This window comes from Lissotriton helveticus, chromosome 1_1 (assembly GCF_964261635.1).
Source record: "Lissotriton helveticus chromosome 1_1, aLisHel1.1, whole genome shotgun sequence".
NCBI classification, from domain to species: Eukaryota; Metazoa; Chordata; class Amphibia; order Caudata; family Salamandridae; genus Lissotriton; species Lissotriton helveticus.
This window is the reverse complement of record NC_136057.1, coordinates 1,830,573,164-1,830,592,291: the sequence shown is the minus strand read 5'-3', so window position 1 is coordinate 1,830,592,291 and position 19,128 is coordinate 1,830,573,164. Positions and strand designations below refer to the sequence as shown.

The 19,128-nt window shown below is 45.1% G+C and overlaps 1 protein-coding gene across 1 annotated transcript in view; it reads right to left on the bottom strand.

Annotated features, from left to right (window-relative positions):
* The window catches only part of LOC144765655 (guanylyl cyclase C-like), a 577,462-nt gene that overhangs the window by 147,399 nt on the left and 410,935 nt on the right, over positions 1–19,128 (bottom strand). Inside the window, exon 19 of the mRNA XM_078650332.1 lies at positions 14,510–14,598. Coding sequence (XP_078506458.1) covers positions 14,510–14,598 — 89 coding nt within the window. The remainder of the gene's footprint in view (positions 1–14,509; positions 14,599–19,128) is intronic.

The window sequence follows — 19,128 nt, the reverse complement described above, 5'->3', positions numbered from 1 at the left end:
TATTACAGTGCAAACCTACCCCATGAGATTGTCAGAAGGGTAACCACCATCAAAACCCTTTCTGCGAGATTTCAGGTAACAAAATACCTGACTTCAGTCTTTAACACGGTGCAAAATCAATCCACCCCTAAAGGCCTATTTGCTATAACATATGTTGTATTAATAAATAAATTAGGCCTTTTGCCTTTTTCGTAACTTTTCATAATAAACAGGCCCCTTTTTTTCCCCAGGCACTGGTGCAAAAAAGCTGCCTAGAACCAGCGCAGGCACCCTGCCGCCATGTTGCAAGGGGGCCTACACTGCAGGGGCGATTGTTTATTTGCAGGAAGGGACACCTTCCTTCACATAAACAATCAATAATGGCGTGTTGCTCTTTCTATGTGTGCTGCAAGAAAGACACAAAATGAGGAGAAATTTCTATTTTTTCCTTGTATCGCCATCCTAATACCAGTTTTCGCTTGTAAATCTGGGGCAGTGTCAAAAAGCAATGGGTGTTGCAGTGAAACGCCCATTGCAACACCCATTGCACGCTCCTTTGACGCAAAGGACTTTGACGGAAAGGGGCATATTTACAAGGTGGCATTAAGCCAGGCTAAGTGGCTAAGCGCCACCTTGTATATATGGGAAATGCCGCTATGCCACCGGTGCATCACAAAAAGTGATGCTCCAGTTGCAAAAGGGGATTGCAAATATGCCCCCTTATGTATTGAGTTTAAGCTTTTCCAGAAGGTAATCATGAGACATGCAGTCATAAAATTATAAAAGTATGCACAAATATAGATGGTAAGGCAACATAAAATCTCTCCTAAATGAATATGACAAGGATTCACACAGTGCAAATCTTCTAAACCCATGGCTTGGCAGGGGGGTAATCAACACCAACACCCTTGCCTACATGGGTAAATTGTGTGATTCCATCTAATAAAATAAATACCTGCAGGCTGTAATACAGAGTAATAACAATCCACCCTCTTCACTTTATTTTATTTGATTTATTTTAAAGGTTTTATATAGCGCTGGCTAGACCTGGAGGTTTCAGAGCGCTTAACATGAACATCAGATTGTAGTTACCTGTTACATCGTTACAAATGTTACACAGTTATTAGAGCATGGCAACATAGTTACTTGTAAGGTCAAGATAAACAATAAGCACAAATACGAAAGGGGAAAAGCAAGCAAGGGGAAAGATTCAGTGGAGGGGGGAAGGAGCTGGGGAAGTAGATAGGTAATAAAGGCGGGAAAGAGGAGGAGGGTGAAGGACATCGCAAGGAAAGAGGAGGGGAAGGGCGACGGGGACACAAACCGGTAGACGAGTCAAAGCAACGTCCAAAGTCCAGTAAGCTGTGATGTTTATGTTTATGTTTATGTTTAAAGATTTCTAGAGCGCATGGCTGCCCGTGAGCGTCAAAGCGCTAATGATAGGAACGAGCGAGAAAGAAGGAGAATTAAGGGAACAGCCAGGTCTTTAGGAGTCTACGGAAAGAAAGAAGGTTGGACTGAGAACGAATGTCCAGAGGGAGTGAGTTCCACAATTTGGAGGCATTATACGAGAACAGACGGCCTCCTGATCGAGCCCTTTTGATCCTGGGTGTTAAAGTCAGGTGGAGGTGTGTGGACCGAAGTATTTTGTTAGTTGTATAGGGGACAATGAGGTCTTTTAGAATGGGGGGAGCCTTCCCATGCAGAATATTGTGTGTTGTGCAAAGGGCCTTAAAATGGACTCTTTCAAGTATTGGCAGCCAGTGAAGTTCTCTGAGGGCTGGTTTGGCCGAACAGCGGTTGTTGGCGCCTGTGAGAATCCGGGCAGCCGTGTTTTGCACAACCTGAAGTTTGGCTGTCACTTTCTTTGGGGCACCGAGGTGGAGGGTATTGCCATAGTCTAGTCTGGAGAATATTAGGCCCTGAATCAGGAGCTTCCTGGACTGAATGGGGAGCAGAGGTAAGATTTTGCGGGAGGTACGGAGGAGGCCGTAGCAAGCTCCGGCCGTTTTCCTCGCTTGGGTTTTAAGTGTAAGCTCTTGGTCCAGCCAGATCCCAAGGCTTTTGATGTCAGATTTTGGGGTCGGGTGCGGACCCATGCAGGGGGGCCACAAGGTCTCTGGGCGAAAGAGTGACGGGTTGCCCATGACCAGGATCTCCGTCTTATCACCGTTCAGTTTTAGGTGGGACCTGTCCATCCAGCTGGTTATGTCCCTAAGACAGGAATACAGATCGATGGAAGGGTGGTCCTGTTGACTAAGTGACACAACGAGCTGGGTGTCATCGGCATAGGTCAGAAGCTTGATTCCATATAGGGTGACAGTTTTTTCGAGGGGGGACACGTTAAAGAGCGTAGGGCTCAGGGATGAGCCCTGAGGAACTCCACAGTGTACTAGGGTCGTTTTAGAGATGTGATTCCCCTCAGCCACCTGGAACGAGCGGCTGTGTAGAAAAGATCTCAGCCAGGATAGGGCGAGTCCGGAGATACCTAGGTCCCTAAGCCGGTGAACCAGCGTAAGGTGGTTGATGGTGTCAAAGGCCGCACTCAGATCCAGGAGGATCACTGCCACTGATCCTCCTGAATGGATGATCTTCCTGGCCTCTTCAACTACCGCGATCATCGCAGTCTCTGTGCCCTGACCCGGGCGAAAGCCCGTCTGTGAGGGCTTGAGTAGTTCACTTGATTCGAGGAAGGTAGATAGCTGACCGTTGATAAATTTTTCTGCCACCTTGCTGATACCTGGCAGGAGGGAGATAGGCCGGTAATTGTTCAATTCCAAGGGATCAAGGTTAGGCTTTTTAAGTATGGCCTTAACAACAGCCTTCTTCCAGCTTGGAGGTGAGAGGGAGGAATTGATCAGGTTTGCCATCGGGGCAAGGATGGTAGGTGCTACAAGTTTTAGGGCGTTCAATGGGGCTGGGTCTAGCGGGGAGCCACTTTTAATTGACTAGAAAATGGGGGAGAGGATATCCTCTGTAATTGGTGCAAAAGTATCCAGTCCTGGTTTGGCTTTCTGTAATGGTAGCGGGGACAATTCAAGTAGGTCGGCAGGGTTATACAGGGGAAGATGTTTCAGAATATTTTGGATCTTCTGATCAAAAAACTCGGCTAGCTCATTGCAGCGGTTGCCTGAAGGGTCCACAGGGCAAGAGGGTTCCGGAGTTTTGAGAAGTTTTTTCACAATTTGGAAGGTTTCTCTTGACGAGCTGGAGGCGGTTCTTATTTTTTCCTCAAAGAATACAGCTTGCGCCGATTTGAGGGCTTTTTTGTAGTTAAGAATCGTAAGCTTATAGTCCTGCTTGCTGTTGGAGTCATAGTCCTTCCTCCATGCCCTTTCAGACTTTTTACAAAGTTTTTTTAGGAGGCGAACCTCCTTGGTGAACCAGGGCGAGGTGGCTTTTTCCCGGGATGTAAGGGAAAGTTTTTTTGGGAGGATTATGTTCAGGGAGTTTTCAATTCACCCAGAAAACATGGTGTCCGACAATGCAGGGCCTGACTCTGAGGTTGGAGAAGAAAGCTCCAGGACATGCTTCCATTTGTCGGGGTCTAGTTTAGACCAGGGACGTGTGGGCTTACGGAAGACTGGTCTGGGGCGGGGGGTGGTCGGGATACTCCAGCTAAACGGGATAAGCAGGTGGTCGGACCACGGTACCGGGATTGGGACCATCACTTTAAGATCAGAGATATTAGAAAAAATAGGATCCAAGATATGTCCCAGTGAATGAGTGGGTTGATGGCTCCCTAGATGGAGCTGGTGCATTGCTAGGTCCAATGACAGTTCAGAGGCTAGATTATCTTTGCATTGTCAAAATGGATATTTAAATTCCCTAGGATCATAAAGTTGGAAAGGATGCTGGCCAGGGTCATTGAGGTTTCCAAGAGTGAGCTGCAAAATTGTCCAGTAGCACCTGGGGGGAGATAAATAAGAACTCCAGAAAGGGATTTACATGGGGAGACTTGGATGGCAAAATAGACATTTTCACAGTCAGATAAAGGGCTGCAGTGAAGCCGGCACGAGAGGTTGTCTCTGTAGATTATGGCTATCCCCCCTCCCCTCCCCTTTGCTCGGTCCAGATGTTGTATAAGGAAGCCCGAGGGCAACGCCTGAACGATGTCCGGGTCGGAGTCTGGTGATAGCCGCGTCTCTGTTAGAAACAGAATCTCTAGTTTGTGCTCTTCTAAGAGTAAATAGATTTCTAGCGCGTGTTTAGGCAGGGATCGACAGTTTAACATAGCCATGTTAACAACAGTCTGAGCGAGAGGGCAAGGCTCAGGGGAAGATAGTTTATAGGGGCAGTAATCACAGTGATTACAAAGGCCATCAGGTGTAATTGAGTGTGTGCAGAGGGGCAGAGGGGGCTGATTCAGTTGGAATAAGAGGTCCCTAGGATAATCTATAGGGATGTAAGGGTTTGTAGGTAGGAGGCTAGGCCCAGGGCCCGGTCTGGCGTGGACGGGCGCAGACGGGCTTACCTCTGGCACACCTCCAGCGCGCCATCGGCGCACCCGCTGCGCTCGTCCGCTGCGCGTACGAGATATGGAGGGCATTTTGTAGTGGGAGGGCCAAGTCGCCCTCAGCACTAGACCGCCGACCGTTCCTACCCCAAGATGGCGCCTGTGCCAAAGATGCTCGAATGCCTGATCCCGCGGTCCAGGAGACCCAAATCGGCCACCTGAGAGCGCGTGGACCCTCGGGAGGAGTGCGTGGAAGGGTAGGGGTGAGTGAGGTCGTTTGAAAAAAGATGTGCACAAAAACACAACATACTTCAAGTAATTTTTAAAATAACTAAATGTCGCAAAGATCAAAAGTTGTATTAGTTAAAAGTATTCAGCCCCTGACTCAAGAGTCGCAAGTGATCCCAGGGGAAGTGGTATCACTTCCCTATCTCTGTTGCGGGAGGCTCCCTTTACGCAGTGGACTCTCTCAGAGGGGTCTCTGAGACTCCAGGCCTACATACTGGATCCTTCCCCAAAAAGGGGAGAGGGAGTGCTTTAGCAAAGGGTGCAATACCATACCTCAGCTGTGAGTGGCTCCCTTGGAGCAGTGGACTCTCTCAGCGGGTACGCTGAGACTCCAGAGTATAAATATTGGATCTTTCCTCAACAAGGGGAGAAGGAGTGCTTAGTCAAAGGGCACAAAGGACAGGGGGCTAGGCAGACTAGCAGGTAGATTCAGGGGAGAGAGGATAGGAGCTAGAAGCTAGGGAGGTAGACAAAGGGAGAAAGAGTACTAAATGGGAACACATTTAATTAATGAGTTATTATATAGCACTGGCTAGACCCGATGGAATCAGAGCGCTTTACATAAGGGACAATAATGTTGCAAATTACATCAGTTAAAAGTTACATAAGTATCAACAAAAGCATTTAAAGAACATAGGGGAACAAGGTGAATGGAGCAGGAAGGGTAAGGGGATACCAGAAAAAACTTTTTAGGAGCATGGAAGAAAAGGAAAATGGGGTGAGGAATGGAAAGGGGGTGAGGGCAAAAGGGGTAGTGTATAGATACAGCGGAGAGACGAAGGGAAAGTTTGTCCAAGGTCCGGCTGGTTAGGTGACAGCCGAGGGGGAATCCTCGGTCCATCTCCTCTTCAGCTATCAGGTAGGTCTACCGGGCATCGGTCAAATGGCTAGGTCTCAACAGAAAAACATTAAAGGGGAAGAGGGCGAGAAGAAGGGAGCTGTCAGAAGGCTCCAAACTTCGCAGAGGCAGTAGATGCTGTACCCAATCACCCTCCCACCAGTGACTCCGCCACTTGGGCGAATCCACTAGCGAAAGGGAAAAGGGGAAGTGGACAGAGAAGAGACACCTTGAGAACTTCTGGCACCTTCACCGATTGGGTAGATCAGTCTGAACCTTAACTTCGGTTACTGTAGATGCACAGAACAAGGAGGGAAAGAATAAACAACAACTTCCACCTACCAATATTCTCACTCTATGTAATAATCAAATCTTATCCTACCAGTGGTTCCCAGAGGTATTGCTACTCTTCATTAGGATGTGTAGAAACATTCAGGGAGCTTCATGCCTGTGAGACAGAGACTAACATTACTGCATGACCTTTCCTGTGAGTTGCGAACTATAAACTAATACCCTCTCACTCTCTCTTTACCTGTAAGCTCTCTGTATTTGCCCCAACTGGGGTTCTGTAGTGTCTTGCAGCAAACATGCGGCTCCAAGGTCCCAATGCTGAGTGGTCTTTAACGCGCAAAAAGGAACAAGGGAGGCAAGACGGGGAAAGGAAAAGAGCAGGGAAAGCGCAAGAAGGGAATAATTACTCAGTATATAGTTTGCTGGAAAAGGGGGTTCAAGGGGGGAAGCTGCCGCTGGCTTACTGTTTCTCTCGAACACTCCGCAGGAGGTCAAGGAGTCTGTGGAACCTTCTCTGAAGGAAAACCTGTCGAACTTCAGCAGGGCGAATTGACTCCCACGACGACGGCGGATGGAGAAGAACGTAGACTCAGTCACTGCAGCTGACGGAAGAACATTTCTTCCCGAACTGTAAACTGTCTTCAATGAATTTACCCAAAAGTAATCTTTGACAAATGTTCTCGCACTTTGGCGAGTAGCCCGGTTAAGCGGACTCAAGAATTTGACTAAACGAACTCGACCAACTCCTGTCATGAAAAATAGACACGGAGCGTGGAACTCTAGCTGCTCCCTCAGAAACCCGAACAGTTGAAGTGCGCAGTTAGAATGTTGCGCGAGGCACACATCAACTAGCCCTCCCGTGCTAACTTCTAAATGGCTTCAGTGGCCACAGCGGCGGCCATCTTGGGAAGGACCTAAAACCCACTATTACCTGAATCTATTTACATGGTGCTGAAAGGAATCTATTTAGTACTACACGGGTACCAAACATTTACCCGACAAGGCTTCACTATTGTTTTTCCACCATTCACCAATTTAGGAACATAGATAGATGCGATTTGTAAATTCCTGACAGTACCCCCTCTCAAAGACCGATTCATCGGTCCAGGTTTGAGAGGTTTCCGTGCATGGAACTCTTAAGGAGTTGTGGAGCATGAATTTGAGATGCAGGTTCCCACGACCTTTCCTCAGGACCGTACCCCTTCCAATCCACCAGATAAAATAGCTTACCCTTCTTGAGTTTAGAGTCTAGAATGTCATGTACCTCATACTCAGGGTGACCAGAAATAACAAGGGGTTCAGGTGGTTTACCCAACCTCATGTGGAGTTTAGCCTTTTTTAGTACAGAGACGTGGAAGACTGGATGGATCCCCAACTTAGCTGGTAATTTTAATCTCACTGTTACTGGACCCAAAACCTGCTCAACTGAATAGGGACCCACAAATCTTGGTTGGAATTTCCTATTCCCTTTTAAATGGAGGTTCTTTGTAGAGAGCCACACCTGATCTCCTACTTGATAGTGCGGAGCGGGCTTTCTATGTCTGTCTGCACTTTTCTTGTAAGCTTGTTTAGCTTTTATCAAATTTTCCTCTGCAGATCTATGTAAGGTGGACATATCTGTCAACAAGGTCTGAGCTGCTGGGACTTCTAAATCTTCCTGAGGGCAGAATGGATTGGGATGGCGCCCAGAATTCAAATAAAAAGGCGAGTAACCTGTAGAAACACTTTTAGCATTATTACTAGCAAATTCTGCCATCCACAAGTGATCTGACCAGTCACTACCTCTCTCGAGAAGAAACAAACGGAGATACTGTTCCAGTTCTTGGTTAATTCTCTCCGTCTGTCCATCCGACTCAGGGTGATAGCTGGTAGATAACCTCCTCTCAATTCCCAAACCCTTAAGATAGGCTTGCCAGAAACGGGAGATGAACTGAGGACCTCGATCTGAAACCACTATCTTAGGGACCCCATGTAATTTTACAATGTGCTCGCTAAATGCTTGTGCTAACTCTGGAGCAGTAGGGGTACCGGACATGGCAATAAAGTGACTCATCTTGGTGAAGGTATCCACAATCACCAAGATAGAATCGAATCCCTTACTAACTGGTAAATCTACAATCAAATCCATTGATACCGTATGCCATGGATGGGTCGGAGTAGGGAGGGGTTGCAGAAACCCTTGTGGAGCTTGCCGACTAGGTTTACCCCGGGCACACAATTCACAAGATTGTACATATTGCTTGACATGAGAGGACAACCCAGGCCACCAAAAATAGCGCTGAACTAAATCCATAGTCTTAGAAACTCCTTTATGACCGGCCAAAGGATGATCATGGCAGCTTTGCAAGGCCCTTTGTTGAAGAGTAATTGTCGGGAGATACAATGCTCCTTTGTAGTAGGGTAAACTTTGGTTTAACTCTCTCCCTTCACCCGATTGAACCCACTTCTGAATTTCTTCTGGAGATATCCCTTTCCGCACCTCTTCTTGAAAGTTGCTCAGGGAAAGAACACCAATGATCTTAGTCTCAGGAATTATAGGTTGAGATTCAACAGGATGTTCACTATCTTCAGTATTCAACTGGGAAAGTGCATCAGCCTTACCATTCTTTGTTCCAGGGCGAAAAGTGAGCACAAAATCAAAATCTGCAAAGTACAAGGACCAGCGTAGCTGTCGAGGAGTTAGGGTCTTTGCGGATTTCAAGAATTGTAGATTCTTGTGATCAGTAAACACGGTCACAGTATGCTTAGCTCCCAGCAGATAATGCCTCCAATCCTCAAAGGCGTCCTTAATCGCCAACAATTCTTTTTCTGCAATCGTGTAATTCAGTTCCGCTGGATTTAATTTTCGGGAGCGATACGCTACTGGATGCAACTGACCAGTCTGGGAATGTCGTTGGGAAAGAACACCTCCGATTGCCTGATCTGACGCATCTGCTTCTACGAAGAAAGGTTCTTCTGGATTGGCATGCAAAAGGATTGGGGCCGACACAAATCTTTCTTTGAGGTGACCAAATGCTAGAGCTGCCTCTCTGGTCCACTCGAACCGCACCCCTTTCTTGAGTAATCGAGTGATAGGTGCGATCAAGTGCGAAAAACTCTGAATGAAGCGCCGATAGAAGTTAGCGAATCCCAGAAATCGCTGTATCTCCTTGATATTCTGTGGTGCTGGCCAGTCTTTAACAGCTTGCACTTTTCCTTGGTCCATGGTAATTCCATGTGGAGAAAGGACGAATCCTAGAAACTCCACCGTGGTTGCATGAAAGACACACTTTTCCAATTTTACATATAAATGATGTGTTCTCAAACGTTCCAACACCATTCTGACATGCTTGGGATGGTCTCGTGTGTTCTGAGAGTAGATCAAAATATCATCCAGATAGACAATAGCCACCTTGTCAATCAAATCACTTAGAATGTCATTAATGAAATGCTGAAACACAGCAGGTGCGTTACATAGCCCAAAGGGCATTACACAATATTCGAAGAGGCCAAATTTGGTACGAAAGGCCGTCTTCCACTCGTGCCCCTCCTTCATCCGCACCAAGTGGTATGCTCCTCGCAAGTCCAGCTTGGTGAAAATCTGTGCTTCTTTGAGTTGGTCCAGAAGAACAGCAATTAAAGGCAGGGGGTATCGATTCTTGATGGTGACTAAATTCAAGGCACGATAGTCAATACAAGTTCTCAGACTTCCTTCTTGCTTCTTTGGAATGAAAAATAACGGGGAGGATACTGGAGACTGAGAGGGTCTGATGAACCCATTGGCCAGATAACGGTCCAGATACTCCTTGAGATGGTCATTTTCCGCTTCAGTCAGGGCATAAATCCGACTACAAGGCAGTACCGCTCCTGGGACCAGGTCAATCGTACAATCGTAAGAACGATGCGGTGGTAGCACCTCTGCTTCCCGTTCACTAAAAACCATTTCCAAGTCCCGATATTCGGGGGGAATTTCTCCGGCAGCAATTACACAAATTGACTGACCTCCAAAAGATAGTAAAGAAGCGAGGGAAGACTCCACTGAGGGTTCTTGGTGTCCAAAACAATGTTCCAGACAGAAACTTGACTGCATACTGACTGTTTGATTCGCCCAATCAATGGTCGGATTGTGTGTAGCCAGCCAAGGTAATCCCAAGATCAATTGAAACTGAGGGGCGTCAATTAGGTTGAATTGCATCACTTCTCTATGCCCATCCGCTTGAATCAGCTCCAATTCTTCCGTATGACTGATAATTGGCCCAGACGATAAATTGGTTCCATCAACGGCTCTCACAGGTTCTGGTCTTTCCTTTTTTATGGCTTGGATTCCCATGCTTCGAGCATACTTGATATCACAAAAATTTCCTGTGGCCCCGGAGTCTATCATGATAGCCACTCCAGAAACCTGTCGTCCACGGAATTTTAAGGTCATGTGAAGGATTACGTGTGGGATGCACGACTGTAAAGTGTTAAGGATTAAATGAGATTCCGGAGTCGTCTTGTTCTCTTGCACCACCAGAGCGACTCCGCCTACTGATGGCTCACCTTGTTTCCCTTAAAAGGTACTTTTGGGCGTTTAGGGCATTCCTTCACGAAGTGACCAGAGATCCCACAATAAAGACACAATTTCTTTAAACGCCTTTGCTCTTTCTCTTCTTTGCTCAATGGCCCACGAACGGCTCCAATTTGCATGGGTTCAGCTTCATTACTTCCTCCGGAACCTTTCTCAAACCGGGCCCGATCGAACAGAGGAAAATTTACCCTCCAATCTTTCCTCTTTTCTCCCTTACGCTCTGAGTTACGAAAATCCAATTCCAACACTAAATCCACCAATGCGGACAACTCAGTGGGCCGATTTGGAACTTGTGCCAAGGTGTCCTTGATCTCATCTTTCAGACCTCGATAAAATAAAGCAGCCCGTTTCTCTTCTGGCCAATTGGTTTCCACAATTAACTTGTTAAATTGCGTCAGATATGATATCAAGTCTTTAGAGCCCTGACGCAATTCCAGCAACTCATTATCAGTGGCCTGAGAAATCCTTCTCCTGTCAAAAATCCTGAGAAACTCAGTTTTAAATTTAGCAAAATCACAAAGGATTGGGTCATCTTCGCTCACCAAGGGCATGGCCCAATTGGCAGCATCCCCACTGAGATAGGACAAAATAAATGCTACTCTAGATTGAGCATCGGGAAAAAGGGTTGGGCGGCACATGAAGTGAAGGGAGCATTGAGTTAAAAAGAGCTGGGCCTTTTGTGGATCCCCCGAAAATCTCTCTGGGGCTCCTAGAGGAATTAAAGGGGAGACTGAGTGGATTACTTGAGCTACCGACTTAGGATCTGAACTTACAGGACTGATATTGAACGGGGAAGGAACCTGAACGGGATTTCCCATTACTAATCCATCCATCTTCTGAGCCAACACTCTAGTTTCTTGTCGAGAAGCCTCCAATTCTGATTTTAAACTTTTATTTTCCTCCCTTACCGCTCCTATCTCTCTCTGAATCCCCACTAAAATATCTCCCAAGTCTTTTAGATTTAAGCCCTCAGCCATACTGCCTGGGCGAAGTTAACACTTGGGCACTTCAATCTGTCAGAAGGCTCCAAACTTCGCAGAGGCAGTAGATGCTGTACCCAATCACCCTCCCACCAGTGACTCCGCCACTTGGGCGCATCCACTAGCGAAAGGGAAAAGGGGAAGTGGACAGAGAAGAGACACCTTGAGAACTTCTGGCACCTTCACCGATTGGGTAGATCAGTCTGAACCTTAACTTCGGTTACTGTAGATGCCTAATGCACAGAACAAGGAGGGAAAGAATAAACAACAACTTCCACCTACCAATATTCTCACTCTATGTAATAATCAAATCTTATCCTACCAGTGGTTCCCAGAGGTATTGCTACTCTTCATTAGGATGTGTAGAAACATTCAGGGAGCTTCATGCCTGTGAGACAGAGACTAACATTACTGCATGACCTTTCCTGTGAGTTGCGAACTATAAACTAATACCCTCTCACTCTCTCTTTACCTGTAAGCTCTCTGTATTTGCCCCAACTGGGGTTCTGTAGTGTCTTGCAGCAAACATGCGGCTCCAAGGTCCCAATGCTGAGTGGTCTTTAACGCGCAAAAAGGAACAAGGGAGGCAAGACGGGGAAAGGAAAAGAGCAGGGAAAGCGCAAGAAGGGAGTAATTACTCAGTATATAGTTTGCTGGCAAAGGGGGTTCAAGGGGGGAAGCTGCCGCTGGCTTACTGTTTCTCTCGAACACTCCGCAGGAGGTCAAGGAGTCTGTGGAACCTTCTCTGAAGGAAAACCTGTCGAACTTCAGCAGGGCGAATTGACTCCCACGACGACGGCGGATGGAGAAGAACGTAGACTCAGTCACTGCAGCTGACGGAAGAACATTTCTTCCCGAACTGTAAACTGTCTTCAATGAATTTACCCAAAAGTAATCTTTGACAAATGTTCTCGCACTTTGGCGAGTAGCCCGGTTAAGCGGACTCAAGAATTTGACTAAACGAACTCGACCAACTCCTGTCATGAAAAATAGACACGGAGCGTGGAACTCTAGCTGCTACCTCAGAAACCCGAACAGTTGAAGTGCGCAGTTAGAATGTTGCGCGAGGCACACATCAACTAGCCCTCCCGTGCTAACTTCTAAATGGCTTCAGTGGCCACAGCGGCAGCCATCTTGGGAAGGACCTATAACCCACTATTACCTGAATCTATTTACATGGTGCTGAAAGGAATCTATTTAGTACTACACGGGTACCAAACATTTACCCGACAAGGCTTCACTATTGTTTTTCCACCATTCACCAATTTAGGAACATAGATAGATGCGATTTGTAAATTCCTGACAGGAGCGTAGAGGGGGAATGGGGTGGGGTGAAAGGGTAGGAGGGGAAAACGACAGAGAGACGAAGGAAAGTCTGCCCAAAATCCGGGTGGGTAGGTGACGGGCGAGGGTGAATCCACAACGCATCTCCTCTTCAGCTAACAGGTAGCTCCACCGGACATCGGACAAATAGCAGGGTCTCTCCGGTCGAGGGAAGGTTCAGAGTACATGTCCAGGAGGGAGAGCAGGATCAAGGTCAGGTGAGGGATGTGGTTAAGCTCAGGACGCTGACCAGTTCTTTTGTCCAGGAGCATTAGAGCATCGTGGAGAGTCCGACTGAGGCTGCCAACTTAAGGTCAGGCAGGGGGGCTGAGACCTTGGTGTTAAGTTCAGTCGGTCCCCAAAATTCCCAAAGCATAGGGTGTGTAATCTATGCCGTGAAGCGGTAGGAGGACAGGGTCAGTGTCCGCATGTCTTCAGAGGGGGTGAGTGGCAGGTCTGGCGTGGCGTCTCCAGAGTCATTCTGCAATAATCAGTGAGCCCTCCCGTTCTGCAGCCCCATCGTGCATAGAAGCTCCTCGCATACATAATTACATCAAAGAACAGGCACAGTAGCACATAAGGCGAGAACTCTATTCTGCACCAACCTCATAATCCTAAATCTAGTAGACCACAACTCCTAAACATCATTTGCATTAGGAAATAAACTTAGTAACATAACCTGCAGTAGGGAATAAATCAAACCTAGACCACAGTAGAAAACATAAGACAATAGGTAAAACCTAGTAAGCATAAAAGCACATCTATAAGCATAAATCAAGGTGCATAAATCACACTACAAACATTACATTTCCTAGCGCCTATAAAAAGTACACTAGGGCCTTGCGCTCTATAAACCTAATAGTCCCCTGGGCGAACTGGCCATCTGCCAGTGCCTGCTAACATAATATCTCATCGCTCTTTCCTAGGAATGTCCATTTAGTGCCAGGTACATTCAGGATCCATCTAGCACTTTTTAAAAATTTCTGTTGATTGAGGTGTGTTGAGCAAACTTTGAGGTCACTAAACTCAGCCTTGTTGAAGGAGATCAAATGGGCTACTTCAACCCAACAGTCAAACCAAAATGGCTGCTCTGTGGCATAGGACCAATCGGACACAGTAAGAACAGAGCTCTGGCTCGCAGACATGTATTACTCAATGTGCCTGAGTAAGACTACTTCTAAGCTAAACATGAGTCTATTATGGTAAATTTCTAAATGGGTAGAACAAATATTTTTTTTTTGCTGTAATATGATGTAGTCTAATAATGAATTAATCAGAGAACAGGGGGTCACTCACTTAACATAATCAAATAAAAATCTTACAGTATAAGGTTTTTCATATACCTTCAGTTGTCACTGCGTGTTTCTTCCCCATTTCTTGGAGACAGAGCCCATTAACTTGAACCAATTATGATTGGGCTGTTAAATTTCGAGGTGTAAGGTAACTCCTTTAACCACACGTCAGTGGAACACATCAGTCCTCCAGATTTTGCGGTAAACTTTTCCAGGTCAAATGTGTCAAAACGTAGTTAGAGGAAAGTACCAAGCAAACACTAATATATGTCGAATTTAATGAAGTAAGCACCACATTCCATGTTATGCCCCATTTCTAGGAAAGAAATGGGAACAGCAGTTGTTTACAGCATCTGCTAAATACCTCATCCTGTGTTGTTCATACGCACTGGGAGTGTTATGACCCACACACCACCCACCCCACTTGTAATTTTGGCCTAGAACTTTCTTAAAAACTTTACCACAGCTACACATTTCAACAAATCTCTTGATAGGTAGCCACAAGTGCCTCACCTCCAACTCTTCTGTGCGCACCGAGTCTATCTTCAGGTCTGGGCGGAAAGGAATCAGCTCCTTGGCATCATGAACTCTGCACAGTTTCTCTAACATATTGGAAAATTATAAACTTTTTATTTTAAAATACATCATTATCAACGTTTCTCAATTTGGACAGTTATTGTGAACATCGCAAGCATACATCTCCAATCGACAAACTACAAGACAAAGCTGCTTAGATTTCTGGTGTGTTTACATGGAGGTATTGACAATAACTATAACTGACATAGCTGAGAGTTATTTAATTCCTACACCTAACCATAAAGCTCTTTAAAGGATGTCTTGCCCTCATATATAAATGTTTAGGAAATCCCTAAATTTGCTGATGTGGGGTGCCTGGCTGACCAATTTCTGGTCACATCAGTTAATAGTTTCACATCAATTTGGGGTGGAAGGGCACTGGCGGTATCATAGACGCTAAAATTGCTTTGGTATGACTTGCATGTATTTTCCATATTAGATTTAACTTCTTAAGTTGACATCTCTTTTTCATGGTGCTCTTTGCCCCACTTCTCTACTTTTTTACTTTTCTTCTAATGTGTGAATGTGCGTATGTGTATTTGCGATATGCATTGATGCCCTGTAGTCTGTACAGTTAGTTCCAGGGTCGTACATGAAGAACACAATGTCACTATTTTCCTTTCTTTCTGTGCACGTTAGGAGACACTTCCTTTTAGCCAGACAAAACCAAATGAGCTGCTGATAAAACAGTGTTTTGCTATATAAACATCTTCCATGCTAAGGCTGTTTGAGAGGAGCATTCCAATGATGGGAATTATCATGGAACCGCTGCAAACTGTGACTGAGATGCATCTTTGCTGACTCCAACCTCCATCCAGCTAAGGGAGATCACCTGTACACTGCGACCAGCTTCCTGACACCTAAGACCAAGGATTGGGGATTAAACTATCCCAATTGATATGACAGAATAAAGCCATTGCTATGCTCAACAATTAACATGGCTGAGTTGTTCATCCTATTTACCATTCTACCAATGCTGATTGCAGTACCATGGCTCAACTTTCTGATAATCACAGCTCACGCTTTTTATGCAAGAATACGATCATATCAATAAATGTTTGAAAATGCATTGTATCTTTCTTGTGTTTACCTTCGGTGTGCAAGAGTGGCAAACAAAGGGGTTAGCTCAGTTTCCATGGATTCCTTGGGAATCAGAGTGTCATGTTCGAGGTTGCCAACAACATCTGTTACCCTGGTTGGTTTAGGGGTTAGATGTGGTACTGTGAGCTAGCTGAAAACCACTATTGCTCTTGGATGGTATTTGTGGACAGAGTCCCTATATTCTGAAGTTTTTGTTGGTCTAATACACAGTCCTGTTATATTTGCAGGAATCATATAACGTGGCACCACCAACATTTTACGTCAGATACTTATTTAATGGATCTCCAGAGTAGTTTTCTTGCGTGTGCCCAAGGCTCCTTTTCGCCTCTACATGGAGCCGACAGTGGTGAAAATGATCCATCCTCCTCAGCTTAATAGGAAGCATCTATTTATGCCTGTAGGTTGTTCAAGCTTGAACCTTGAAAAGGATCACCCCACTTAAGTGCTTACCTTCTTTGAATTCCATTCATTAAAAATGGCGTTTGCAGTCAAAACAAGCCCCTGAATTATATCGCAATCAAGCAGGCTGGGATAAGGACTCGCCTTATCATATTATACCCACAAGGTCCAGCTCGCAAGTGCAAACACAATATCGAATTAAGCATGAAACTAGACAACCCATTGGGGAAATTCACCATTTGAATATCATGACAAAATTGAGCCTTGCATCCCTCCAATAAATAATCCTCTATTTTCTGTAGCTAATCCTGATCATTCGTATTGTTTAGTCTTAGACTATAGACATTCAAACAGTCACGCATGCACTTTTGCAATACAAAATTCACATAGCACAGCTTTGATGAACAACACTGCGCAAGAAATACAAAACTACATTGAACATTTTCAATGTTTTTTTTCTGTCAAAGTATAGCGCCTGAAAGCAGACATTTTATGGTGTTTAGGACTTTAGGGGCCCAAAGAAACATTTTTAGGCTCCCACAAGGCTATAAGGACAGTCCAGGTCTATTTACTGCCCGTTCAACATCAATTTTACAAGAAACTGACCTAGAAGCGCTATCATAGGTTGATATTTACCTCACAGATGGTTGTTTAAAAACACAATTGACCAGAGTAGATCACATAATTTCGGGATTTGCTGAACATGGCTACAAATGAAATAAAAAGAAAATCTAAAATTGCATTTGTAGTGACCTAATTTTAGGATATGAATTATCAAATGAAGGCCGACACCTTGCCCAGCACTTCCTAGAGAAATGTGCTCTTCTCCCACCGCCAAATGCTTTAAAAAATTTGCAACCACTTTTAGGCTTTCTCAACTATGGTAGAAGAACATACCAGATTATGCACAGAGGGTTGAATGGTTGTACGATTACATTTTTCCAAATTTTTCAGACAAACATTGTACTTCAGATCATACTACTATTCTCAGAACATTGCAAACACACATGCTTGCATCCAAACACCTACATACTCACATAAACAAAACTAATGTAGTCATCCACACCAATGCAGGTTCTACTGGCTATTCATACATTACCTTTAATGAAGGCGGGACAGTGCTGATTGCATGTAAATCACATTTATATTCTAATGCAGAAATGCGCTTTGCATTCATTAAAAAAATTCTGACTGCAGTTCAAATAGATGTCCGTAAGGAGCATCCATTGGTTCAGGGGAAACTTATATTCCAGCCTTAGAGACTGTCACAAAGGCAAGCATTCCTAAGGCTAAAGCCTTACATCCACAATAGATCCAGTGGGACACCTCCTTGATAGCTACTGATGTAGATTATGTCTTTGACTCGAGCACAGAGATTTCTTCAGTATGACCAGGAATACCCCATTTCAAATAAAATGTTACCTCTAGATCAGTACGACTTTATTATCTATAATGATCGTTCAGCTCAGCCAGCAGCATGCGCTGCCGTGAAGAGAGTAATGTAAGATGGTGATTTTCAGGCGCAAAAACCATGTACAGAAACTTTAGGTGACTGTACTGGTCAATTGGCTAAATTGAAAGCTTTGGTTCTGGCACCGCAGAATACGGACCCTGGATTCCTGACACTTAAAGTGTTGGATTCCTATTACTGCGTCCAGGGCTACAATGATAATTTACACTATTGGCGCTTGAATGGAAGTAGAGATTCTAAAGGTAACACACTCAAACATAAGTTGCATCTGGGGAAAAGTGGCAGATCATGTTATTCACACATTGGGCCATCAACGTGTTGGTGTACACATTGTAGGGAATTCACTGGCTGATGAACCTACCAAAGTGGCAGTTAAGACAGTCTTAGTGGCTGCGATTACTCATTCACATACGAGAAAAGATGGGGACATTAAGGCTGTGGTTCCAACTTCAGCTAGTGACATGCCCCTACCTAAAACCTTTCCCCAAAAAATACTCCTGTCTGTTGAGTGCCCAAAACAGTTGATTTGTATGCATTCCCGGGATGGATATCAAGTGATAGCCAACCAGGACAGCAGGTTACAGTTAATAATTGCTGCACACGAGAAACCAGCGTCTGCCCATGCTAATGTGGCGGCTACAGTTTCTTTGATACAGAATCGCTACTGGTGGCAGGGTCTTTATAAACAGACTAAACAATATGCCCTTTGCTGTGACATTTTCCAGCAAGCTAGAAGTTTGATCATAGCCCGTCTATCTCAGACACCCCTTCTAGTATCTAATAAACCACTAAATTGTGTGTATTCGGATCATTGTGGACCACTCTACTCAAATGGTGTGTTTTCATTTATTTTATTGAGTGTTGATTCATGTTCTCGATTTCTATGCGGTGGCAACAGCGATCGGCTGACGTTTAAACTGTTAATAAAGATTTGCAAATCTTTATTGGTACATATGCAGTAGCAGCATTCCACCCAGACCAGGGACCAGCCTTTGCCTCTAAGATTATCAGGATACTATGGGCACCCTGGGTGTTGTTGTGCATTATTCCTCTTCCTATCATCCTGAGGGAAATGTAATAGTGGAGCGGAAAAACTATGACTTAAAGCAGCCCCTCACAGCTAGAGTGTTGGGGCAGGTTGGAGATGGATCCCTCACCTGTATGGAGTCCATAGAGCTTTAAATAATCTGCCTAGATAGAAGTTCTTTTGGTGGTTGTAGCCCCTATGAGCTCCTATTCTGGTTCCAGATATATGTTCCAGATCTTGTTACCCCTGGCACAGCAGCGGTCCATGTGCACTTTGACATCACTGAATATTTTGCTGTCTTGTAGGAATTATAAGACTTCAGAAATGAGCACTCGAATTTGAATACTAAATGTTCTGCCAATGACAAAGTGAAGGAGCAACCAATGACTTCTGGCTGGATCCCTAAAGTTGGGGATCTAGTTCTGCAGAAAATTACAGAAATAAGGGTATTCGGACCATCCTATCATGCCCCGCGCCTGTGCTTGCTGTTCAAGGTACTCAAACTGTGATTTTGCCACTGCTTGCTGGTTGTAAACAGAAACAACACGTTTTCATTAA